A 27,615-nucleotide genomic window follows, 5' to 3' on the forward strand; every position below is an offset into this window, starting at 1 on the left:
TCCAACCATGGAATGTGTAGATGTTAATTTTCCAAGGACATCTTTAAAGTGCAGCTCCACCCAAAAGGGCAAGTTACACTTCAAGGCCTTTTTTGGGGGGGTTACCTGGTTTTGACAGATATCCGCTCACATTACCGATTGGATCGCCTAAAAGTTCTCCTCACCCCATCCCTCCCTGCAGTCATCTGTGACATGTCACAGGTCCCAGAACACTGCTGGACCATTCACAATGCGTAGCGAGGTGGGCACCCTGTTGTGAAGCTGCAAGCTGTCATAGCCGGGTGCCCGCAGTTGGGATGCCATTGCTGGGGACAGAAGACAGAGAGAAGGGACAGCTAGGGTAAATACATAGTTGGATCCTGGGACAGATGAGTGTCTTTTTTTTTTTTTTTTTTTTTTAAGTCAACAGATACAGTTTTTGTAGCTGCTGACTTTTAATAAACACAGAAATGACTGGAGCTTCTCTTTAGGTTGTCCAGGACAGGTCTCTTAAGGCGTGGGTTTATATTCTGGGGTATCTTCCTGGGAACTGAGGAAATGGCTTGAATAAGCTACGAAACATCTTCAGCATTACAGAACAGGTCCAGTTGAATTTGACTAACTGCATTTACACCTCTGTGTGTTTTGTGCGGTGTGATTACAGTGCGGCGTCATGCTGTAACATACATTGTACATTTGCCACTATTCAACCACATGAAAGATGTATTAGCCGGAAACTGCTCCAAACAAGCAGAAAGCATTTTTATTTTTTTTTTACCGGGTACTGACCTAAAACAAAAAGGTGTAAATGTAGCTTTACTGAGCATTGTTTTTAGATACCTTGACATTTCATTGCATCTATCTATTTGCCATGTGTCACTGACCATATTTTCTCTTTGCATGCTGTTATTAAATTAAGCCTGTTACCAAATCAAATGTGCATGTTAACCGCTTGCTGACTAGCCGCCGCAGTTATACTGCAGCAACATGACTTGACTGCGCAATTCGTTTTCATGTTATGTCGCTTTGTTTTCTTAATTGTACATCATGGGACACAGAGCCATAGTAATTACCGTGTGGATTATAGGCCACCTTCAGGTGATGGACACTGGCACACTTTAAGACAGGTTCACTCCCTATATAACCCCTCCCACTACTGGGAGTAACTTGGTTTTTTCGCAAGTGTCTAAGGCAGGGGTCTTCAAACTATGGCCCTCCAGTTGTTCAGTAACTACAATTCCCATCATGCCCAGTCATGTCTGTGAATGTCAGAGTTTTACAATGCCTCATGGGATGTGTAGTTCCACAACAGCTGGAGGGCCGTAGTTTGGGGATCCCTGGTCTAAGGTGTTGGTCACAAGTGTCCAAGATGTGCTGTGCTGAGCTCCACTGGAGCAATCCTTGCTGAGGCTAGCCATGTAGCCAGATCCATTCAAAGTGTCTTTTTAGGCCTAATTGAATGATACCTGGGCCTCGTGGTGGAAGAAATGAGGTTTAGCCCGTAATGTTTCTCTTTTTAGAGAGCTGGACCCCGGGATCCAGTGCTTTTGGTTTTTTCAGCCATAAGGTTTTTTTTCTGGCGGGGTGCTATTATGGGTCCAGGAGTGGGATCCCCCGATTAAAAATGGGCCCCAGTTCCTGAAGGTTTTTTTTTAAAACGGAGCCCACCATGAGAGGTGAAGATTGGGTCTGTTGGTTTTACCACAAAATTCCCTGTGGCTGGAAAGGTAAGTGAAGACTTCTAAAGGATTTTAACCAGTTGCCGACCGCCGCACGACGATGTACGTCGATAGCATGGCACGGGCAGGCATATTGGCGTACATGTACGTCCCTTGCCTCCCGCGGGTCGGGGGCCCGATCGGGCCCCCGCCCGGTGCCTGCGGCGGTCGGTATTCGTGCGGGAGCGATCCCGGACGAGGGGACGGCCATTCGTTCATGGCCACCCCCTCGCGATCGCTCCCGACGAATAGGAATCCCCCGTGACATCACTTCCTCTCCTGTAATGTAAACACAGGAGAGGAAGTGATGTATTCTCTCCTCCGTGTCGGTATTTTCCGTTCCGACACGGAGGAGAGCGGATCGGTGAGTTGCACCAACACTCTACACACACAGTAGAACATGCCAGGCACACTCACACCCCCCCTTTACCCCCCGATCACCCCCCCAATTACCCCTGCCCCCCAGTCACAGTGACACCAATGTCATTTTTTTTTTTTTTTTTTTTTTTTTTGCATTGGTGTCATTTGTGACTGTAATAACTGTTAGGGCAGTTAGAGTTAGCCCCCTTTAGTTCTAATGTACCCCCCTAACCCCCCCAATAAAGGTTTAACCCCGTGATCACCCCCCGTCGCCAGTGTCACTAAGGCTGGGTTCACATTGCAGCGGTTTATGAGAACGAATGTGATTCGCACCGCACTGCAGTGCAAATCACATCCGATCTCTGTGCGATTCGAGTTCAGCCATTCGCCGCACCCGCCGCACCCGCCACACCCGCCGCACCCACCGCAAATTCGCACGGGACCCTTTTTTTGGCCCGCAGCAGAATCGGATCGCATGGGTGTTCACACCATGCGATCCGAGTTTGCAGATCGCACTGCGATATGCGAACTGATCTGGGGGTGTCAGTAACATTTCACTGACACTCCCAGCAGTTCGCATAGGGCAGTGTGAACTGCCGCCGGGAGGCATGCGATGCGGGAACCCGCCGCGGATTTGCGGCGTTTCCGCATCGCTCCAGTGTGAACCCAGCCTAATAAGCGATCATTTTTCTGATCGCCGTATTAGTGTCACAGGTGACGCTAGTTAGGCAGGTAGGTATTTAGGTTCGCCGCAGCTTTTTATAGCGCCAGGGACCCCCATATACTACCGCATAAAGCCCCCTGATTGCCCCCTAGTTAACCCTTTCACCAGTGATCACCATATAACTGTTACAGGTGACGCTGGTTGGTTAGTTATTTTTTATAGTTTCAGGGCACCCACCATTTATTACCTAATAAAGGTTTAACCCCCTGATCACCCGGCGGGTGTCATTTGTGACTAATAACTGTTAGGGCAGTTAGGGTTAGCCCCCTTTAGTTCTAAGGTACCCCCCTAACCCCCCCAATAAAGGTTTAACCCCGTGATCACCCCCCGTCGCCAGTGTCACTAAGGCTGGGTTCACATTGCAGCGGTTTATGAGAACGGATGTGATTCGCACCGCACTGCAGTGCAAATCACATCCGATCTCTGTGCGATTCGAGTTCAGCCATTCGCCGCACCCGCCGCACCCGCCACACCCGCCGCACCCGCCGCAAATTCGCACGGGACCCTTTTTTTGGCCCGCAGCAGAATCGGATCGCATGGGTGTTCACACCATGCGATCCGAGTTTGCAGATCGCACTGCGATATGCGAACTGATCTGGGGGTGTCAGTAACATTTCACTGACACTCCCAGCAGTTCGCATAGGGCAGTGTGAACTGCCGCCGGGAGGCATGCGATGCGGGAACCCGCCGCGCATTCGTGGCGTTCCCGCATCGCTCCAGTGTGAACCCAGCCTAATAAGCGATCGTTTTTCTGATCGCTGTATTAGTGTCACAGGTGACGCTAGTTAGGCAGGTAGGTATTTAGGTTCGCCGCAGCTTTTTATAGCGCCAGGGACCCCCATATACTACCGCATAAAGCCCCCTGATTGCCCCCTAGTTAACCCTTTCACCAGTGATCACCATATAACTGTTACAGGTGACGCTGGTTGGTTAGTTATTTTTTTATAGTTTCAGGGCACCCGCCATTTATTACCTAGTCTCACTAGTGTACCCCTAAATTTAGGGGTGTCTACTTTCCAAAATGGGGTCATTTGGGGGGGGTTTGTGCCATCTTGGCATTTTATGGCCTTCAAAACTGTAACGCCCTTAGAAAGCCTGAAGGCGGTGCTTGGTTTTCGGGGCCCCGTACGCGGCTAGGCTCCCAAAAAGTCCCACATATGTGGTATCCCCGTACTCAGGAGAAGCAGCAGAATTTATTTTGGGGTGTCATTTCACATATGCCCATGGCATGCGTGAGCAATATATCATTTAGTGACAACTTTGTGAAAAAAAAAAAAAAAAAAAAAAAGTTTGTAATTTTCCCGCAACTTGTGGCAAAATATAAAATATTCCATGGACTCAACATGCCTCTCAGCAAATAGCTTGGGGTGTCTACTTTCTAAAATGGGGTCATTTGTGGGGGTTTTGTGCCATCTTGGCATTTTATGGCCTTCAAAACTGTAATAGGTAGTGAGAAGTGAACTCAAAAATTTACGCCCTTAGAAAGCCTGAAGGCGGTGCTTGGTTTTCGGGGCCCCGTACGCGGCTAGGCTCCCAAAAAGTCCCACATATGTGGTATCCCCGTACTCAGGAGAAGCAGCAGAATTTATTTTGGGGTGTCATTTCACATATGCCCATGGCATGTGTGAGCAATATATCATTTAGTGACAACTTTGTGAAAAAAAAAAAAAAAAAAAAAAAGTTTGTAATTTTCCCGCAACTTGTGGCAAAATATAAAATATTCCATGAACTCAACATGCCTCTCAGCAAATAGCTTGGGGTGTCTACTTTCTAAAATGGGGTCATTTGTGGGGGTTTTGTGCCATCTTGGCATTTTATGGCCTTCAAAACTGTAATAGGTAGTGAGAAGTGAACTCAAAAATGTACGCCCTTAGAAAGCCTGAAGGCGGTGCTTGGTTTTCGGGGCCCCGTACGCGGCTAGGCTCCCAAAAAGTCCCACATATGTGGTATCCCCGTACTCAGGAGAAGCAGCAGAATTTATTTTGGGGTGTTATTTCACATACGCCCATAGCATGTGTGAGCAATATATCATTTAGTGACAACTTTGTGTAAAAAAAAAAAAAAATTTTTTTTTTTGTCATTATTCAATCGCTTGAGGCAAAAAAATAAAATATTCAATGGGCTCAACATGCCTCTTATCAATTTCCTTAGGGGGTCTACTTTCCAAAATGGGGTCATTTGGGGGGGTTTTGTACTGCCCTGCCATTTTAGCACCTCAAGAAATGAGATAGGCAGTCGTAAACTAAAAGCTGCGTAAATTGCAGAAAACGTACCTTAGTTTGTAGATGTGACAACTTTTGCGCAAACCAATAAATATACAATTATTGACTTTTTTTTTACCAAAGACATGTGGCTGAATACATTTTGGCCTAAATGTATGACTAAAATTGAGTTTATTGGATTTTTCTAATAACAAAAAGTAGAAAATATCATTTTTTTTCAAAATTTGCGGTCTTTTTACGTTTATATCGCAAAAAATAAAAATCGCAGAGGCAATCAAATACCATCAAAAGAAAGCTCTATTTGTGGGAAGAAAAGGACGCAAATTTTGTTTGGGTACAACATTGCATGACCGCGCAATTACCAGTTAAAGCAGCGCAGTGCCAAAGTGTAAAAAGACCTCTGGTCATTTACCAGCAAAATGGTCCGGTCTGAAAGTGGTTAAAGCTTCTTATGAATTGTCTCCTTTAAAAAGTAAATGTTGTCATGCCTAAAAGTCACCACTGGGGGCTGTATAGAGCACATACCTTGTCAGGCTTTCTGAAATCATGCTGTGTCAGCAGATGCTGGCAGAGCTCTCTCTCTGGCTAGCAGTCACAGGACTCCGGTAAAATGTTGGGGGGGGGGGGTATTTCTCAAAAAAAAAAAACACCCCCCACCCGGACAAAAGATCCCCCTCTTTCTGAGTAGAAGGAGAGGCAGAACGATTGGTGGGTGCCACTCCGTTGTCCATCCCCTCTGTACGGCGGTTTGTCACTGCCCTCCTCCTTGCCACCCTCCCCACACACACACACTCCGATCCCGTCGGATCGGAGGCCCAGACTCACGCGGGAAAACGCTCTTTTTTGAAAAGAGGAAGGGGGAGGGCATGGGGGAACACAGAGTGGGCATGGTTTAGTGCGGCGTTGGCGTGAAGCCAACGTCCAGCACGGGGATATTTTTTAAAAGGCTACATTTTTTTTGCTGGCTGCAGCTGTCGGAGAGACACAAAAGCTAAAAAGAGGCCTGTAAGTGGTGACACATGTATTCCTTTGCCACATTTATTAAAAGCATAAGACTGAGCGTTAAATAGCAGCAGCAGTTGCTGGACTGTTTGCTAAAGCAGTGGATGTGATTTGTTCTGGTAGTCCCTCTGCATTTGTGCATCGGGCTATGGTCAGAAGGGGGGTAGAAACACCCCACAAAAGGTCTTAAAGGGTAGCGCTAAACACTCTACATTGGCATTTTCCCCTGAGAGTTCTGGGATGGTCGGTCAGAGTAAGCGATCAGGGCTATCAAATATTGCAATTGTTTTCAACACTTCAGCCCCTGTCAATTTTACTGAAGAGGGTTTCCCTCAAGCCATGATGAGATAGCTAGCGGCTTTAATCGCATCCCAAATGCTCCACATTTCTTGCTACTCTTCATTTAGTCGGTTGATATGCCCAGTTGCTTGTTTGGGTTCATTAAAGCCTCCTCAAGCTGCGCGGCATGCCTTTCCTGTCCATTCGTTGCTGGAAAGGCTTATATATTCTGAGTGGGATCACCCAGATAAACAGTTTTTTCCTCCTATAAGGTTTTAACACTTTTTTCCTAGGGAGGAAAAGTTCACTAAGAAGTGGGAGATAGCAGCAATTGTCGCTGCTATATACTCTGCGAGTGAAAGTTTGACCTGTCCGATAGGCAATGCTCAAATGCTTAGGAATCCAACAGATATAAAGTTGGAAATTCCTATTAAAAAAAAAATGTTTTTTTTCTGATGTTTTAACCTGCGCTAGCAGCAATTGCTGTATGTCAGCCCTCAAGAGACCAGTCTGAACAGGTGCTCAAGGTTTTTCCTCATCAGCAGGCCCAGAATTTAGCCGAGTTATCAGCGGCATTATGTTTGGCAATAGACGCCATGAGAGATTCTATTCTTCAAGCCTCGCACCTTACACTTAACTGATGCATAGGCATAGAATCTTATGGTTGGAAAGTTTGTCAGCCGAAGCCTCATGCAAAGCTCCTGGCTAGTTTTCCTTTTTACAGTGAAAGGCTGTTTAGGTATGATTTGGATAATTAGATCCCAAAAAATGTTTTGTGGAGAAAGTATCCTTTTGCTAACAGGAGTAAACATAGTTCATTTAAACAAGCTCCTTCTTCAGTGCCAGGAGCATCTGCTTCCAGGCAGTCACGTCGGTCTCCGCCGTCAAGATCAAGAAGGAAACTGAAGCCTCCTTTCCGCAGTTCTCAAGAGTCTGGCAGGAAGAGTGTCGGAGCGTGCAGCCACATTACCCTGAAAGCACCCAATATCATCTGATCTCAGAGGCTAAGCAGGGTTCCGACCTGGTCAGTACCTGGATGGGAGACCGCCTAGGAATGCCAGGTGCCATAGGCTGCAGATGGGGGGCTTCCTCAATAACTAAAGGGTACAAACTTGAGTTCCGAAAGTCCCCATCTCCTCGTTTTCTCAGACTCCAGGGGAAAATAAGTCTCTCTTTCAAGCACTGGACCATCTTTTGTCTCAAAAGATTGATCTTCGTGGTTAACACCGTACCAAAACCAAATGAGTATGTCAGACCCATTCTAGATCTCAAAGATCTAAACCGGTTTCTGCATATTCCTTTCCGCATGGAGTCAATCCAATCAGTACTCTCCGTCCTACAAGGTGGAGAACTTCTGGCGTCAATAGACATCAGGGATGCATACCTCCCTGTACCTATATTTCCCGCTCACCAGAAATATCTACGTTTTGAGGTAGAAAATCTTCTTTCAAGGAGATTGGAATACCTAGGTCTGATTAATAATACAGCCCAGAAAAAGGTATTCTTGCCCAGGCGAAGATCAGTGCCATAAAGGAACTGATTCAGATGGTCAAAGCAAAGAATCCTTCTATTCGACTTTGCATGAGGTTGTTGGGAAAGATGGTGACTTCATTTGAGGCCGTTCCATATGCTCAGTCTCATTTGAGGCTGCTGCAAAACAGTGTTTGGTCGGCTTGGAACAAGTAGGTCTAAGCTCAAGATTTCCGAATGTGTCTGTCTCCAGGGTGCACCGCAGCCTCAGTTGGTGGTTGATAACCAAGAATCTGCAGAAGGGAAAATCTTTCCTACCAGATACCTGGAAGATGGTAACAGCAGATGCCAGCCTTTTGGGTTGGGGAACAGTCTGGGAAGAAGCAACTGTCCAAAGTACATAGTCCAGATCAAAAATGACTTTGCCCATCAACATTCTAGGGATTCGGGCAGAGTGCTTGGCCTCGAGGGCTTGGATGTTCAGGTTACGGAATTGTCCTGTCAGGATCCAATCTGACAATACCACAGCAGTGGCCTATATCAATCACCAAGGAGGCACGACAAGTCGTGTGGCCTAGAGAGAGGTGAATTAGATCTTAACTTGGGCAGAAAACAATGTACCTTGCCTATCCGCAGTTTTCATTCCGTGAATAGAAAATTGGCAGGGGGACTACTTGAGTCACCAGCAGTTGTTCCCAGGAGAATGTTCCCTTCAGCCCGATCCCATCCTGGCAATATCCCAAAGATGAGGGGTTCCCAGATGTAGATTTGTTTGCGTCCAGGTTCCACAAGAAAATCGTCAACTTTGTGTCAAGAACGAGGGATACGCTACCATGCGGAACAGATGCCTTGGTGTTCCCGTGGTATCAGTTCTCACTGATTTAGGGCATTTCCTCTTATTCTGCCGCTTCCACGACTGCTTGCAGGATCAAGCAAGAAGGGAGATCCGTTATTCTTGTGGCCCAGAAGATCTTGGTATGCAGAGATCATAAGGATGGCAGTAGGGGACCTATGGACCCTACCACCACATCCAGACCTTCTCTCGTAAGGTCCAGTATTCCATCATACCTTAGAAACGCTAAATTTAATGGTTTGGCTATTGAGACTCATATTCTGAAGAAGTGTGGGCTATCAGGTTCAGTGGTATCTATCTTGATTTATGCAAGGAAGTCGGCCTCCAGAATCATATATTATAGAGTCTAGAAGGCATATGTCTCCTGGTGTGAATCCAGGGGTTGGCACCCCATAAAGTGTGTCCTAAGTAGAATCCTTGACTTTCTGTAGATGGGGTTAGAAATGAAGCTGGCCTTGTGTACTATCAAAGGCCAGGTTTCGGCCTTATCGATATTTCAACAACCACTTGCTTTGCATTCTTTGGTTCGTAGCTTATTCAGGGGGTAACGCGGCTTAATCCTCCAGTTAAGTCACCCCTGAACCTTGGGACTTGGATTCAGTTCTGTTGGCATTGCTGAAACAGCCTTTTTTGAGCCGATACAGAGTATTCCCTTGGTCCTTTTGGCAAGGAAACTAATTTTCTGGTAGCCATTTTTTTCTGGTATCTTCTGCAAGAAGGGTATCGGAGTTGGCTGCTCTTTCTTGTAAAGAGCCATATTTGATTATTCACAAGGATAAGGTAGTATTGCTCCCTCATCCTAACTTTCTACCGAAGGTAGTGTCTAGTTTTTATTCATTTTTTACAAAACCTGTTCTACGGAAGGAAAATTTCTACATTCTCTTGATGTGGTGAGCGCACTCTAGGTCTACTTGAAGGCGACTGCTTCGATTTAAAAAAACAAATGTTTTGTTGTGTTGTCTGAAGGTCCTAGAAGTGGACAGGCAGCATCGAAATCTACTATTTCTAAATGAAGTCACCAGGTAACTGTTCAGGCTTATGGTTTAAAGAGGAGGATTCCAGCCTCAAAAGCGCACTCCACTAGGACTGTTAGTGCTTTGTGGGAGTGCATCACCAAGCTTCCATGGTCTTCAGTCCATACGTTTACCAGATTTTATCAGGTGAATGTAAAAAAGCATGAGGATATCGCCTTTGTGAGTAGTGTGCTGCAGGCAGCAGTATAACTCCTCTAGTTTCATGTGTCCCTAATTTTGTTGCATCTCCCTCCCCTCAGTTGGAATTGCTCTGATCCATCCCACATAATTACTATGGCTCTGTGTCCCGTGATGTACAATTAAGAAAATAGGATTTTTTTTAACAGCTTACCTGTAAAATCCTTTTCTTTGAAGTACATCACGGGACACAGAGGTCCCTCCCCTCTTTCTGGTATACACGTGTATTGCTTTGCTACAAAAACTGAGTTACTCCCAGTAGTGAGAGGGGTTATATAGGGAGTGAACTTCCTGTCTTAGGGTGGGCCAGTGTCCATCACCTGAAGGTGGCCTATAACCCACATAGTAATTACTATGGCTCTGTGTCCCATGATGTACGATTAAGAAAAGGATTTTACAGGTAAGCTGTTATAAAAATCATGTGCCCCTGCTCGCCCACGGAGCCGTTGGGAGTGCCCAGCGGTTGCGATCACCGCCGGGCTCCCGCGATCGATTGGGGCAAACCGGGAGTAGTTTCCGGTTCTCTGAGGGGAGAAAAGACAGATCGTCTGTTCATACAGAGTATGAACAGCGATCTGTCATCTCCCCTACACAGTCCCCTCCCCCCTTCAATTAGAACTGTAGGGAACACAGTTAACCCCTTTATCGCCGCCTAGTGTTAACCCCTTCGCTGCCAGTGAAATTTTTACAGTAATCAATGCATTTTTATAGTACTGATCACTGTATAAATGGCAATGGTCCCAAAAATGTGTCAAAATTGTCCGTGCCTGCCGTAATGTCGCAGTCCCAATAAAAATCACAGATCGCCGCCATTACTAGTAAAAAAAAAAAATAATCATAAAACTATAACCTATTTTGTAGACGCTATAACTTTTGCGCAAACCAGTCAATATACGCTTATTGAGATTTTTTTATTTTTTTTTACCAAAAAATATGTAGAAGAATAAATATTGGCCTAAACTGAGAGGGAAAAAAATATTTTTTTTATATATTTATGGGAGATATTTATTATAGTAAAAAATATAGCTTTTTTTTTTTTTTTTTTTTTTTTCAAAATTGTTGCTTTTTTTGATTATAGCGCAAAAAATAAAAACCACAGAGGTGACCAAATACCACCAAAAGAAAGCTCTATTTGTGGGGAAAAAAGGACGTCAATTTTATTTGGGTGCAATGCCGTAGGACTGCGCAATTGTAGACTTGGCGACGCAGTGCTGAATCGCGAAAAGTGCTCTGGTCAGGAAGGGGGTCAAATCTTCTAGGGCTGAAGCGGTTAATGTTCGTTTGTACATTAGGAAAGATATGTAAAGTTACGGCCCTGACTTCCTGACGTGGTTTTGTACCTTCAGCTGTGACCAGTATGATCACTGGTCATTAGATCTGTAAAATAGATCAATAAAATCTATTATGAAATCTATCCTATTGCTGAAATTTCAGTGTTGGATGGAAACTAGTGGGTTGGATTACCTAAACTTAGTATCGGGACAAGTGCATATTAGTGGAGGTCGAAGAGCCTAGAATGCTTTTAGAAGAGATTCTGGTGTTCTGCTTCAAAAAACTTAAATGTACAGGTTTACCTGTTTGTAATTCTGTTGAGACAATCTTGTGATTTCAACATTGCATACCCAGCAAGTTTTAGTTTCCTGTTACAGTGTATTTCAATAGTGTTCTTTGATTTAGACCCCCATTTAAACTTTAGTCTTTTTGGTGCAATTAATCAAATTCAACATTGCCCATAACATGCATGAACACAAAATACTTGTGTGTTTACATGCATTTTATTACAGGAGGTGGTCTCTCTCCCCTGAAAACAGCACTTTTCAACATGAAGGCAGACATTACAGTTACCATATAATTCAATACAGAATGAATCAGAGGTCCCTGCTTGTTAGAGTTTACAATCTAGAAGGAGGGGTCAAGTGGAACAAAAGGTAATAGCTGTGGGGGGTGATCAGATGAAGAAAATGAAAATACAGTTGTTGGGTGTGGGTAGGGTGTAGGGTAGGCTTCTTTGAAGAGGTGGGTTTTCAGGGATCGTCTAAAAGCTAATAGTGTAGCAGATAATCCAACAGATTGGGGTAATGAGTTCCATAGGATTGGAGAGGCTCTGGAAAAGTCCTGGAGCCGAGCATGGGAGGAGGTGATGCATTTTGTGATGAAAAATCTTGGCGTGATGTGGTAGCAAAATACAAATTAGGAGCTAGTTAAGTGTCCGACATTTTATTTACTGTTCATGCATATTACAAAGGAAATCCCAGTATAACCATTGGTTAGGAAGGGTTACGCAGGTTTACATAGCCCAAGTATTGTATAACCTGTTGATTTTCTGTAAATAATATGCTTTCTTTTTTTGTTTTTTGAAAAATTGCAGATCCACAAGATGAAAATAAAATAGGAATAGATGGAATCCAGTTGTTCTGCGATGATTTACATTTGGATCCAGCCAGTACCAGTGTATTAGTCATTGCATGGAAGTTCCGAGCAGCTACACAATGTGAATTTAGTAAAAAGGAGTTTATTGATGGCATGACAGAGCTTGGGTATGTATGCCCATAGTCCACCCAACAACTACCATAGTTTGAGATTGCCTTGTATTGCAGCATTTAAAGTGTTCAGAAAAAAATAAGCATATTGTATTACTTGTCCTTATAATAGTTAAGACTACTGTAGTGAATTATTCACTATATTTAATTGCAGAAATGGTTTAAGTGGTTGTAAAAGCTCAAGGTTTTTTACCATGCATTCTATGTATGAAGGTAAAAAACCTTTTCGGTGCAGTCCAGCTATTTGCACAAGAGCCTTGGCTCTCCGGGGACTCTCCCTCTCCATTGGCTGAGACAGCAATGGGGGCCTTTGGCTCCCACTGCTGTCAATCACAACCAGTGAGCCAATGAGGAGAGAGAGAGGGGGCGGGGCTGAGCTATGGCTCTGTGTGTAAATGGACATGCAGAGCAGCAGCTCGGGACCAAGCTTGCTTGGGTGCCCCTATTGCAAGCTGCTTGCTGTGGGGACACTCGACAGGAGGGAGGGAACAGGAGTGCCGATGGGGTTGCCGAGAAAAGGAGGATCTGGCTGCTCTGTGCAAAACCATTACACAGGGCAGGTAAGTATGACACTTTGTTATTTAAAAAAAAAAAGGCATTTTCATATCACTTTAAGCGATACCCTTGCTTTGCTATAAATTAGCTGAAGCATTTTTTGTTTTGTTAGACTCAATTCACACTTGTGCAGGTGGTTGCAGATGCGGGACAGTGTGTAAATTGCACCTATTCTCACAGCCAAACCATTCTGCCCCCTTGCAGATGCATGAGGCTGCTATTTATTCCTAATGGTACCCCCATGCATCTGAAACTGCAGCATGTTTTCAGTTACAGGAAATTGCATGGTGAGAAAGCTTCATGCAATTTCCCTCTGGCTGCCTTTTAAAAGAGGTGCAGGAATCTTTTTGCTTTATGAAACGTAGGCACAGCCGTGCTTGTGCAAACGCAGCTTGCAGAGTCGCATTGATGTGAACCTAGCCTTAATGAGTATCTAAACCCAAGAAGAAACCTTTTATATAGAACAGCTTTCCAGTCCTTATATGTGGTGGCTGTGGTTAACTTTTTATTTTATTTGATTTTTTTTAAGTTTTACAAATTACAAAGCCTTTTTCTATTATTTTCGACCTGGTTACTTCCAGTAACAAATGCTCACTTACGGTTTTTGTATCTATGAAGAAGCGCTGTTGTCGCACTAGAACAGGACTATAGACTGCCTCCCACTCTCATTGTAGCTAATGAGGAGGTGTTCTCTAAGACTGGCCATAGACGGAGCAAATTTCTTTCCTACAACCACAGGTTGACATGGGAATCCCTCTTGTCGAGCTATTGTGTTCTCCCAGCTGGGGGAAACCCTCCCCACTGGGAGAACACAGTGATTATTGCTAGTGGCTATAACAGCGGCTAGCGATAATCACATGTAAAATCCAACAGGCTGGTTGTACCCATGTTTATAGATCAGTCAACTAGAGTACATTCAGCCTACCCATACGTGGTTCGAAACTCAGTTTCTGCTGAACCGTCCTAGATTCGAACATCTATGGCCAACTTAATCTAAAGAGATTGGAACGCTTCTAACTGATAATAGTTAGAAGAGGCAAAGATGACAGGAAGTTATCAAGTTCACATGATTTCTTGCAAGATCAAAATAATTTTCTTACACTTATAGAATAGATATAGGAAAACCCTTTCAATGGTATTTTTAACAGACCAAAAAATGGTTGACAACACAGCAAATTACACAGACTACATACAATATCTCACAAAAGTGAGTACACACCTCACATTTTTGTAAATATTTTATTCGATTTTTTTCATGTAACAACACTGAAGAAATTACACTTTGCTACAATGTAGTGAGTGTACAGCTTGTATAACAGTGTAAATTAGCTTTCCCCTCAAAATAACTCAACAGACAGCCATTAATGTCTAAACAACAGCTGGCAACAAAAGTGAGTACACCCCAAGTGAAAATGTCCAAATTGGGCCCAAAGTGTCAATATTTTGGCCACCATTATTTTTTCAGCACTGCCTTAACCCTCTTGGGCATGGAGTTCATCAGAACGTCACACATTGCCACTGGAGTCCTCTTCCACTCCTCCATGATGACATCACAGAGCCGATGGATGTTAGAGGCCTTGCGCTCCTCCACCTTCCTTTTTGAGGATGCCCCACAGATGCTCAATAGGGTTTAGGTCTGGAGACATGCTTGGCCAGTCCATCACCTTTACCCTCAGCTTATTTAGCAAGGCAGTGGTCATCTTGGAGGTGCGTTATCATGTTGGAATACTGCCCTATGGTCCAGTCTCCGAAGGGAGGGGATCATGCTCTGCTTCAGTATGTCACAGTACGTGTTGGCATTCATGGTTCCCTAAATGAACTGTAGCTCCCCAGTGCTGACAGAACTCATGCAGCCCCAGACCATGACACTCCCACCACCATGCTTGACTGTAGGCAAGACAAACTTGTTTTTGTACGCCTCACTTGGTTGCTGCCACACACACTTGACACCATCTGTACCAAATAAGTTTTTATCTTGGTCTCACCTGACCACATGACATGATTCCGGTAATCCATGTCCTTAGTCTGCTTGTCTTCAGCAAACTGTTTGCCGGCTTTCTTGTGCATCATCTTTAGAAGAGGCTGCTTTCTTGGACGACAGCTATGCAGACCAATTTGATGCATTGTGTGGCATATGGTCTGAGCACTGACAGGCTGATTCCCCCACCCCTTCATCCTCCGTAGCAATGCTGGCAGCACTCATACGTCTATTTCCCAAAGACAACCTCTGTATATGATGCTGGCATGTGCACTCAACTTCTTTAGTCGACCATGGCGAGGTCTGTTCTGAGTGGAACCTGTCCTGTTAAACTGCCGCATGGTCTTGGCAATGTAGCAAGGTGTAATTTCTTCAGTGTTGTCACATGAAAAGATATAATAAAATATTTACAAAAATGTGAGATACTGTACACATGTAATTCTGTCCAGCAGTGTGTGTCTGGTTCATACATTTTTGCCGAACCTCACAGCCAAGAGAGACACTGCATTCTCTGTTAAGGCCTAAGTTTAGATTGGATTAAAAACATAAGAGCCTATGTCTGCCTTTTCCTGCTAGATCCGCCATTCATAGAAGCTGTACTACTATCTTGTTTTAATCACAGGAGCTGAAGTATGGCTTTTATGAATGGCGGATCTGGCAGGAAAAGCAGGCTCTCTTGATGAGACCTCCTGGCAGCCCTTTAATTTTAATAATGGCTGCTGCACCAGAAGTTTATGGCAGGGGGGATAGGATGAAGCAAGATTTCTTCTAAAAGAAGAATAATCAACAAAAGGGACATATCATAGTGACTGTGCATTTAATTGCTTGTGCTGAATCTTCCGTTTTTTTATTTTTGCTAAATTTAGGCCGGCCATACACGGTTCGAACCTCGGCCAGTTCAGCAGTATTCTCTTGCGATTATCGCTAGCTGCTAGTGATAATCACTGTCCTGTCCTCCTGGAGAAGACAATTGCTGATTCCCCTGTCAACACTGTCTGGTTGCAGGGAAGAAATTTGCACCATGTATGGCAACCCTTAGGCTTTATGGAATACAGTGGTGTCACCTCCCTGCTCACAGCCTGCTGATTAGATAGTGAAGGGGCTTTTAAAACTTTTTTCCTCTTGGTATTGTGTTATCTTTGAGCACATGTGCCCACAGCAGAGCCTGGTTAGCTGCTGTACTTCCCCCCTCCGTCTTCCAGACTGTCGTGGAAGGGATGACAGATGCTTATCTAGTGGTTTGGAAAAATATGTTTCTTTTTGAAGAACACACAACAGCATTAAATGCTTATGCTTGGGGTTCAGCTTTAACTTTCACCTAGCAGTTTTCAGATCATTATATTTTTGAATAGAAAAATGGTTTTAACACTTTAGAAGATTTATTTATTTAACTAAAAGAATAATACCAGGTATGGATATATTTGAATAGTTGCATTGGTCCAACTTGAGCCAATGTAACTATGAATATACCATACCTGTAGGATCTCTCTAGAAGGTGGAGATCATTATAGTAGAGACCACTGTGCTGAGTGACTGCCCTGCTACATTGTGAACATAGGAGGTTGCCACTCAACACAAGTGCCATTCAGAGAAGGCTTTGCATTTTCTCAATGAACGCAAAGCATTCTCTAATTGGGCAAAGTGAGGAGGCAGGGCGGTGACATCACACTCTCCACATCATCCAAATAGAATTTTTTTTGCATTAGGGATGCACCAATATAATTTTTTTAAAGTACCGATACTTCTCTTTTTTTTTTTTTTTTTTTTTTTTTTTTTAGTACTCGCCGATACCAGTTACCAATACCTACTGCAACTGTTTTGTTTACACTTTAGCTGTCAGCAATGGTACAAAGCATTGAAAAGTTATTTACAAATGAAATAAATGTTTTTTTTTATATATTTTGTACTTTTTTTCAATGTTTAGCATGTGTAAATATATAATATAAAGCAAAAAAAAAAGTTTTCAATTATTAAGAGTTTATAAAATAGAAGTGAACAAAAAAAATCAGCAGCAAAATAAATAAGAATTAAATGGAGAAGGAGAATAGGGAGTTAAAGTTCCGACAAAAAAATAAAATAAAAAAATAAATAAATAAAAGTCAGCAGCTACAAATACTGCAGCTGCTGACTTGTAATAATCGGACACTTTTCTGCCCCAGGGTCCAGCAATGTGGGGGAATGAAGCCTCGCTCGTCTCCCCCTCTTCTCTGCGGCGCCGGCATTGTCACCGTGGGAGAGCCGCGCTGTGATTGGCTGGACAATCATCTGGGACCTATGACGTGTGCCAGATGATTGCCAAGAGGGAGGGGTAAAGGGGAACTTCTGGCGCCATGGTTCCCAGGGAGCTGTAGGGTTTCCGCAAAAAAAAAATTACATGCCAAATGTGGCATGTCAGGGGGTCACATTCACTTAAAGCGGAAGTTCCATTTTTGGGTGGAACTCCCTTTTAATTAAGGATGATTAGAGTAAATTAAGGGTTTATAAAAGGTTAAACAGAGAAATAGTTAATAGTTTATCGCTTTGATCTGTAGATGAATAAACAGAAAGATACAATGATTTTTTTTTTTTTTTTTACATTTCAGCTATCAGTGGGGGAATCCCGCGCTGACAGCTGAAAGAACCCAACCTGAAAGTATCAGTTTCAGGTACTGGAGCATTTGCACGAGTACCGATACTCATGCAAATGCTTAGTGTCTGTGCAACCCTAATTTGCATTCATTGAGAAAATGCAAAGCAGTCTCTGAATGGAGCCTATGTTAAGTGGCGATCTCTTGTGTTCACAATGTAGCAGGGCAGCCACTCAGCACAGGACTTGGAAGTTAGTGAATATCACTGGAATAGCAGTGTCTACTACAGTGATTTTTACCTTCTAGGGGGAGCTCACATTGGTCCATGCACCATCCATATACTGGATCAATGTAAATATAAAAGAATACCACTGCACATCTACATTGCACCACTTGCGTTTCATTAGTGGCATTTACGGTTATATAATTTAGTGCGTATTGCTTTTATATCAAATATTTATTTTTTAATTTATATTTCCAGGTGTGACAGCACAGAAAAACTGAGGGCTCAGTTACCCCGACTTGAACAAGAGCTGAAAGATCCACTTAAATTTAAAGACTTTTATCAGTTTACATTTAATTTTGCAAAAAATCCTGGACAAAAAGGTTTAGGTAGGTATGGGTTTATTTATTACCCCCGGGTTAGCACTTATGTATGCCTCAAAGGCAGATTACTCCCTCCCCCATGTGAGTTGTGAAGGTCATGCTGTTACAGTGCCTTGCGAAAGTATTCGGCCCCCTTGAACTTTTCAACCTTTTGCCACATTTCAGGCTTCAAACATAAAGATATAAAATTTTAATTTTTTGTGAAGAATCACCAACAAGTGGGACACAATTGTGAAGTGTAACGAAATCTATTGGATAATTTAAACTTTTTTAGCAAATAAAAAACTGAAAAGTGGTGCGTGCAAAATTATTCGGCCCCTTTACTTTCAGTGCAGCAAACTCACTCCAGAAGTTCAGCGAGGATCTCTGAATGATCCAATTTTGTCCTAAATGACTGATGGTTGATAAATAGAATCCACCTGTGTGTAATCAAATCTCTGTATAAATGCACCTGCTCTGTGATAGTCTCAGGGTTCTGTTGAAAGTGCAGAGAGCATCATGAAGACCAAGGAACACACCAGGCAGGTCCGTAATACTGTTGTGGAGAAGTTTAAAGCCGGATTTGGATACAAAAAGATTTCCCAAGCTTTAAACATCCCAAGGAGCACTGTGCAAGCGATCATTTTGAAATGGAAGGAGTATCAGACCACTGCAAATCTACCAAGACCTGGCCGTCCATCTAAACTTTCAGCTCAGACAAGGAGAAAACTGATCAGAGATGCAGCCAAGAGGCCCATGATCACTCTGGATGAAATGCAGAGAACTACAGCTGAGGTGGGAGAGTCTGTCCATAGGACAACAATCAGTTGTACACTGCACAAATCTGGCCTTTATGGAAGAGTGGCAAGAAGAAAGCCATTTCTCAAAGATATCCATAAAAAGTCTCATCTAAAGTTTGCCACAAGCCACCTGGGAGACACACCAAACATGTGGAAGAAGGTGCTCTGGTCAGATGAAACCAAAATTGAACTTTTTGCCCACAATGCAAAACGATATGTTTGGCGTAAAAGCAACACAGCTCATCACCCTCAACACACCATCCCCACTGTCCAACATGGTGGTGGCAGCATCATGGTTTGGGCCTGCTTTTCTTCAGCAGGGACAGGGAAGATGGTTAAAATTGAGGGGAAGATGGATGCAGCCAAATACAGGACCATTCTGGATGAAAACCTGTTTTAGTCTGCAAAAGACCTGAAACTGGGACGGAGATTTATCTTCCAACAAGACAATGATCCCAAACATACAGCAAAATCTACAAAGGAATGGTTCACAAATAAACGTATCCAGGTGTTAGAATGGCCAAGTCAAAGTCCAGACCTGAATCCAATCGAGAATCTGTGGAAAGAGCTGAAAACTGCTGTTCACAAACGCTCTCCATCCAACCTCACTGAGCTCGAGCTGTTTTGCAAGGAAGAATGGGCAAGAATTTCAGTCTCTCGATGTGCAAAACTGATAGAGACATACCCCAAGCGACTTGCAGCTGTAATCGCAGCAAAAGGTGGCTCTACAAAGTATTAACGCAAGGGGGCCGAATAATTTTGCACGCCCCACTTTTCTTTTTTTATTAGTTAAAAAAGTTTCAAAAATCCAATAGATTTCGTTCCACTTCACAATTGTGTCCCACTTGTTGGTGATTCTTCACAAAAAATAAAATTTTTATATCTTTATGTTTTGAAGCCTGAAATGTGGCAAAAGGTTGAAAAGTTCAAGGGGGCCGAATACTTTCGCAAGGCACTGTATATGGGGCCCCTAGAAACACCAGGCAGATGCTGGGATCTGCCTTGCAGGGTGGCTTAACCTTTTCCCACTCCATCCAAAACCCCATTCACTTTAATGGGCCCCAATGCAAAATTTATAACCAAATGATTCCTGACATAGTTCCTACTTGATGAATCAAGTGATAGTCTAAAACACGGCAGAGAACAGCAGCCTCTGGTTTCAGAGCATGAGCTTTTTCTATATTCTGATAGACCAGGACATTAGGGAGAATAGCGAACAATAAATGGCGAAATGGGATAGATAAACAGTAGAAATCTTGCGAGCTACCATAAACATATATTGACTTGTATAGAAAGGTGCCTGCACTGATCACATCCCAAATGACCGTACAAATAGAAATAAAAATAAAAAAGTGCTGCGCTAACTTATTATTATTATTATTAACCTGTGCTAATTACTATTTCCATGTGTACTTCTACGTATCTCTGTAAATTAAACACTCTAGAGTCTATCTCAATATTAGAAACCAAACTATTATATAAAGTGCTCTAGTGACAAAACTAGTAATCAATAAAGTGATTCTGTGCAACAGTACAACGTATAAACTAATATCACCTGTCATTAAAAAAAAGACCATTATTTACGTCAAATTTTCTACACAAAAGTGTTCCGGTGCACTAAAAGTGCTATGTGAAAGTTCTAGGATGACAAATTCATGTGAAGAATACTTCATTACTTTTAAAACTCAGGGCGGTGCAAAGAAAAAATCAATTACAGCCCTATAATAGTGGAAAATCATTTATAGCGCTATAAATGATTTGTCCACCGTTATAGGGCTGTAATTGATGTGTTCTTTTTTATGCACCGCCCTGAGTTTTAAAGGTAATGAAGGAGGGATCCTTTGTTCATTGTGTTTTTTACAGTTTTTACATTCTAATGAGGCTAAGAACACAAATACATCAAATAATAGTCCGGACCGTAGGCTCATTATAAATATGATACATGCCCAGTGATGCTAATAGCAGTATTAAACTCCGCGGACAATAGAATGTCTGCAGTCTACAAGAAAATGGCCGCCTTAACACTATATAGTGATTGACACAGCAACCGTCCAATATAATTTCCCCTGATGAAGATACGTCACATTGCTGGTATGGACACGTGTTGGGGAGGGGACAGGTCGGTGCAGGAGACAGTGGATCGGTCTCGGCAAGGAAAGGACATATTGGTTCAGCGGACACAGCGTTTTCTTTTTGTCTGTAAAGAGTGAAGCACTGTAGCACCCAGGAAATGTAGCACCCAGTGAGTACCCTAATAAAGGGGTTAATTTTTAATAGTAGAATATTGTTTAAACTTTTTATTATCTAGTTTCTTTTATTATATACATGTGGAAAATGTGCCAGCAATCAGCCCAGAATCCTAGTACAACACTGAACCCAGAGGCGGTTCATATGCGTGTTTTGACCAAGCTGAACTGCAAGGTCACACACTCTAAGGTGTGCGCATACACTGAAGTGTACACAAGAACACGCTTGTTAACAACATTTTGGATTTGGATGGATTTTATACATTTTATTATATCAACACGTCTTTACATGAATTTGTCATCATAGAACTTTGCACACTTTTGTGTAGAAAACTTGAGCACGTAAATAATGGTCTTTTTTTTAATGATAGATGATGATATGAGTTTATACGTTGTATTATACTGTTGCACAAAGTCACTTTATTGATTATTAGTTTTGTCGCAAAGTAAACAGGAGATTCTCACTGTATGTAATCTGACAGCGCTCGTCCCACCCCCCTCCCTGTCCCCTCCGAGTCAGCTAAAATTGAAGTATTAGCGTATAACACGCTATTTGCACCTGATTTTCATGGTGCAAAAGTGAGTGTTATACGCCAATAAATACAGTAATTGTTTTGTTTATAATATTGAAGATATACTCTAGAGCAGTGGTCATCAACCATGTCCTCAGGGCCTACTAACAGGCCAGGTTTTATGTATTACCTTGGAGATATGCAGACTAGAATACTGCAATCACTGAGCAGCAAATGATATCACCTGTGATGTATTTCAGTTATCTTGCAAACTTGGCCTGTTAGTGGGTCCAGACGACAGGGTTGATGGCCACTGCTCTAGAATGTATCATTTACAGGGATATGTGGAAGTACACACAGAAAAGGTAATTCGCACAGGTTAGTAATAAGTTAGTGCAGCACTTTCTTTTATTTATATTGCGATTTGGGATAGATGCCCGTCTGGTATATTATTATTATATTTTAACATATATATATATATGATTTTATTTGTTGCTTTTTAGATTTGGATATGGCAATTGCATACTGGAATTTAGTTTTATCTGGAAGATTCAAATTTTTAGATCTGTGGAATAAGTTTTTGTTGGTAAGTATCTTATCTGAGTAACGTGCAGAGTATATATATTTTTTTATGTTTCATTCATTTTACAACACTACTGCTATATATAGTATAGTAAACACTCATGTGGTTTAGCTGCTGCCTAATATTTGTTAATCAAATGAGATAAAATTTGCTTGCAGGCTGGTATCTGACACAACATTATGAAACATCAGAACCAAGTCTTTTTTTATTGTCTTTAACCACTTGACCTCTGGAATGTTTTACCCCCTTCATGACCAGAGCATTTTTTTGCTATTCAGCACTGAGATACTTTAACTGGCAATTGCATGAGCATGCAACACTGTACACAAATTAAATGTTTATCATTTTTTTCACACAAATTCATTTATTTTGGTGATTTTTTTTTTTTATATATAATCTTTATTTTATATTTTCAAAATAACATGCATTGATAAAAGTAAAACACAGCTAAACAGAAAAAAAGAAAAAAAACAATGAATGCCTAAGGGGCACATAGGGGGACAAGAGAGGACATTGGATTGTGAGCGTAAAGTAACCTCTGATAAATTCAGATAGCTAGCTTCATATGACTTCATCAAGCTATACCCCAGTCACAGGGGGGCTTGTGAGGTATTTTAACGGTTGTATCAAAACAGGATTGTATTCTCATATATAGGATACAATACCTCGCGCTACATCCAACATAACCCAAAGTGAAATGGTCGGGAAAGGAGAGAGGGGGAATGGGCATACCTGAGAACAAAGAACAGAACGGTCAAAGGTTTTTCTTAGTTTCTGTTACCAAATTTTGCAAATAAATAGTCGTTATTCATAAATTTAGGCCAAAATGTAGTCTGCTACATTTCTTTGGTAAGAATAATCAAAATCAATGTATATTATTTAGTGTGTATGAAAGTTTTATAGAGTCTACAAACTATGGTATATGTTTTTAAAATGTATCAATGCTGATGTACTGACGGCCTATCTCATTTTTTGAGGCCCTAAAATGCCAGGACAGTACAAATATCCCCCAAGTGACCCCTTTTTGGAAGTAGACAGTCCAAGATATTTTTTATATAATGTCACCAGGGCAATACATCATCATCATTTAACTGGTGTGGCGGTGATCAGGGATACTGACTGGTGACAATATGTTAAAAAAAAAAAAAAAAAAACAATACAATAGTAGGCAATTCACTGTTTTGCTTATCATGTGATTACTATGACCAGTCATACCATGCACCGTGATCCACCGGGCACATCAGTCATGGGATTGCACCAGTACTTCGCTCAGCCTGTAGCTGCTGCCCACTTGCAGTACTGTGGGCCAGAGGCAAGTGGTTAAATTGAATAATCTGGGGAGAAAAAAATGCCACTACTTTGTTGATGGCATATACTGTTTTTAATAATACAGCATTAACAAATGCCTTTTTAGGTTAGTTCCTACAAACAGGCGATTGAATAAACTTACAGGGAGAAAGGAGAGGAGCACTGCAGACTGAGTTTGCCAAATGTGTGAAATGTCTTTCAAAATCTGACGTGTTCTACACAGCACACTGCCACTGACATGTATGGGGAGCCATGCACCATGTAATAGAAAGCAACTGTCTATAGCAAGATTTTAGGTTGCAAAATTTGATGCTTCTGTTCATCAAAAAAAAGTTCTAGTTCTGTTCCCCGTTTATATTTAGTGTGTTTTATGGGAGATTAAACATGCATTGATACTCTCTAAAGCAGAAGGCTTTTTGGAATGCATTCATATGTATTGGCCTTTAAATACCTGTGTGAATAAGGCCTTAAGTGGACCTTCACCTAAAAATGAGTTACCTTTTTTTTATTTCCTCTCCCCCGGCCTGTAAAGAAAAAAAATTGACTTTTTTTTTTGGTATTGAGTTTTTGGTGGTACCTGCTCCCACGCCCTCGTTCTTGGTGAGCATTAGGTCTCCTCAGAAGGCCACCCCCACATTTTTTTCCCCATAGTCACACGTTTTTTGCATTCTTTCTTGATCCCTATGAGCTAGGACTCTTGGGAGATCAGAACACCAACAAGAGTAAGCAAAAAGAGGCTTAGACAAAAAAACCTTTAATTCCCTATCAGAAGCTCTGACTCCCTGTAAAACGCACTTTTCTTTTTTGCCCCTCCATCAAGGAATTGGATGTATACCATTAGGTGCTATATTTTTTAGTGGCATACAGTAAAAAAACTCTTGTTGGCATAGCTGTCACAAGAATCAGATCACATGGCACTAATTTATATTGTGCACTTATTGACATTCAATGTAGGATTCACATACCTGCATATTTATGTTGTATATTTGTCATACTATGTATATCTTTCAGTTGCTTTTGCTTCTGAACAATTGTAAGAAATGTAATTTTGGTAAAAAAAAAAAATTTTTTGCGAATAGTTGCAGATGTGATAAGGTTTCCCGTTGTAGCATTATTGCCAGTTCACACAGGGGCGACACGACTTGCAGCGCGACTCACAGACGCGACCTGCACACGACTTCAGCAGCGACTTGCAAAACGACTTCTGTATAGAAGTCAATGCAAGTCGCCCCAAAAATAGTACAGGAACCTTTTTCTAAGTCGGAACAACTTGAGTCGCTCCTATTAGAACGGTTCCATAGTACAGAACGGATCGCAACTTGTCAGGTGGCTAAGTCGCCTGACAAGACGCTCCTGTGTGAACCGGCACTCACTGAATGAATTTACAGCTGGTTGGCTTCTCTGCCATTGTGAAATATTTACTTAGTTGTATTTATTTGTTTCAGGAACATCATAAAAGATCCATCCCAAAGGATACCTGGAACCTTCTGTTGGATTTTGGAAACATGATTGCAGATGACATGTCCAACTATGATGAAGAAGGTATAGTCCTTTGTAACTATTGGAGTGACATACATTCGCATCTAGTTGAATTGTTTATGGATGCTTCTAAAATGGTTCCTATAATTCTGATCCTGTGGCTTTAATTTTTTTTTATTTACTAGTCTAGTACAGCTAGCAGTTCAAGGGTTCTGAATTCACTCACTGCCTACTTCTGACTCACTAATAATATACTGGAATCAGCCAGGCACCGTGACGCCAGGCAGCCAGTACTTTGAGAAGAAGGTTAACGGCACCATCATCTACAATTTCACAGCACAGGTTAACTTTAGGGCCCATTCACACTAGGAACTGCATGTGGATTGCGCTGCATGTTCCTTTGTGATTTACATGAAGTAATGTGCAGTGCAACTTTGCACTGACCCCCTTAGAGCCCGTACACACTAGAATGTCATGTAGGAAACCTGCTTTACATGCCGATTTCCCTCACCACATTCAAATTGCACTGCGCTTGTGATCTGCAGTGGGTGTCAGTGCAAAGTTAACAACACCCTAAACACGCAGTGCGTTTCCCCACACCAGATCACATGGTGCAAATTTACCATATGACCCAGCTGCAGTGTGTTTCCAAAAGTAGTGCATGCACTACTTTGTGATGTGGTGCGAATTCAGCCCATTCAAAATGGGTAGGCTGAAACCACACTGCACAGGAACATGCAGCGCAATCCTGTTTGGTTTGTATTCAGTTCTTCGTGTGAATGGGCCCTTAAAGTCCAACTGTGACGTTGTAGATATGTGGGCTTCCATTGCTGAATGGTCTTTGAACAGTATTTGCATTTAAATGGTTCCAGGACCATTATTCTAACCTGGGTTCACTACTTATTGTGTTACTAACCTAAAACAAGCATGCAGCTCTGTTTCCGGGTCAATGACTCCCTAAATTCTGTAACCAAGGTTAAGAAGGCAACCCTGGAGCCTTCACATTTAAAAGCATGTCTTTGTTAGAATATTCAGCCGTATTTTGTGCTGTGAATAATTTAGTTGTGTTAATTTGTCTTCTAGGGGCATGGCCTGTTCTTATAGATGATTTCGTGGAGTATGCAAGACCATTAGTGACAAGCGAAAAACGCAAAGCTCTTTAACTATGAACTTTTGCAAAGGACTAGTGAAGCTTTTGCCATTTCATTTAGATAATGAAGACTGTTTTTCGCCAACAACTGAGAGTGTGCGTGCAACAGTCACCTGGACACAAGGACATGGAAAATGCCACTGTCTGATTTCTGCCTTAGAACATTATGGTGGATGGCTTTTGGCAAGATGAGAAGATCCCACAGTGGGAGTACGGGCTGTTTGTAGGATGCTGGCTTCATATCTTATATTGGTTGTATCCTATAGGATGTAGAGATTGCATGATTTTATACATTGGAGTCGTTTCAATAGAGGCCATTTTATTAAAACAAATTCTAAGAAAAAAAAAATGAAAGAGCATGCCATTGAGTTTACAAGCCAGAATAAACACCAGCAGTTACTGAACAGCTGTATTATATTGTATCTATATAAAAAGCAGTATTTGTGTTGTAAATTAAATCTCTAATGGAATCTTACATGCCATGTTGCATTTTTATTGCTGTATCTTCAATATAATATAAATTTTTAGCTGCAAGTTTAATTCTTTTAACTGTGCATAAACAGTACATTGCTCTGTGGGGTCGCCATATATCTGTGTCTAAAATAAGGAGAGTCTCCGATTACATTATATTGATATGATTTGAAGCCATAAATAGGTCAGGGCACACACAGCTGGTGCTCAGTAAACACAATACCACCCAAGAATTTAGTCTATGCCTGCCTTTCTCAACCTTTTCAACACAGAGGAACCCTTGAAATAATGTTCCAATCTCAGGGAACCCCTGCTAAAAACAACTACAACGCTTGATACATTAGTGTGATGGTCAGTGAGAAGAATACTCCTTACACTTTTGTGGTCATTAAGAAGAATTACCCCCTTAAAGATAGCTTAACCACTTAAGGACCGCCTCACGGTGATGTACGTTGGCAGAATGGCACGACTGGGCACAGCTACGTTGCCCCTTAAAAGCCCAGCCGTGGGGCGCGCGCACTCCGCCGGCCGCGCACTCACGACCTGGTCCTGAACTCCGTGACCGTGGGACCCGCGTACCCGATCGCTGTCAGTGTACCGCGTTCGGTCACAGAGCTGAACAAGGAGAGGTAAGTGTAAACAAACCTCTCCTCGTGCTTCCTAGTGTGGCTGTCACTGATTGTCTGCTCCCTGTTATAGGGAAAGACGATCAGTGACGTCACATGCCAAGACCCTCCCCCCCCCCCCAACAGTAAAAAACACACACACTCTCACTTAACTCCTACACTGCCCCCTAGTGGTTAACCCCTTCACTGCCAGTGACATTTGTACAGTAATCAGTGCATTTTTAATCGCACTGATCGCTGTATTAATGGCAATGGTCCCAAAAATGTGTCAAAATTGTCTGACGTGTCCACCATAATGTCGCAGTCACAATAAAAATCGCTGATCGCCGCCAATACTAGTAAAAAAAAAAAAATATTAATAAAAATGCCATAAAACTATCCCCTATTTTGTAGACGC

At 42.3% G+C, this 27,615-nt stretch overlaps 1 protein-coding gene across 2 annotated transcripts in view; it reads left to right on the forward strand.

The window, feature by feature from the left end:
* DCUN1D2 (defective in cullin neddylation 1 domain containing 2) overlaps positions 1–26,596 on the forward strand; it is a 52,053-nt gene extending 25,457 nt beyond the window's left edge. For both annotated transcript variants that reach the window (XM_077482841.1, XM_077482842.1), the window contains exons 3-7: positions 12,187–12,355; positions 17,940–18,070; positions 22,105–22,187; positions 24,938–25,034; positions 26,055–26,596. In XM_077482841.1, coding sequence (XP_077338967.1) covers positions 12,187–12,355; positions 17,940–18,070; positions 22,105–22,187; positions 24,938–25,034; positions 26,055–26,134 — 560 coding nt within the window. In that variant the 3' untranslated portion in view covers positions 26,135–26,596. The remainder of the gene's footprint in view (positions 1–12,186; positions 12,356–17,939; positions 18,071–22,104; positions 22,188–24,937; positions 25,035–26,054) is intronic.
* The last annotated feature ends 1,019 nt before the right edge of the window (positions 26,597–27,615 follow it).

The sequence above is a fragment of the Lithobates pipiens genome, unplaced genomic scaffold, assembly GCF_037356315.1.
Source record: "Lithobates pipiens isolate NorthernLeopardFrog02 unplaced genomic scaffold, aLitPip1_a1.2 Scaffold_16, whole genome shotgun sequence".
Lineage (NCBI taxonomy): Eukaryota > Metazoa > Chordata > Amphibia > Anura > Ranidae > Lithobates > Lithobates pipiens.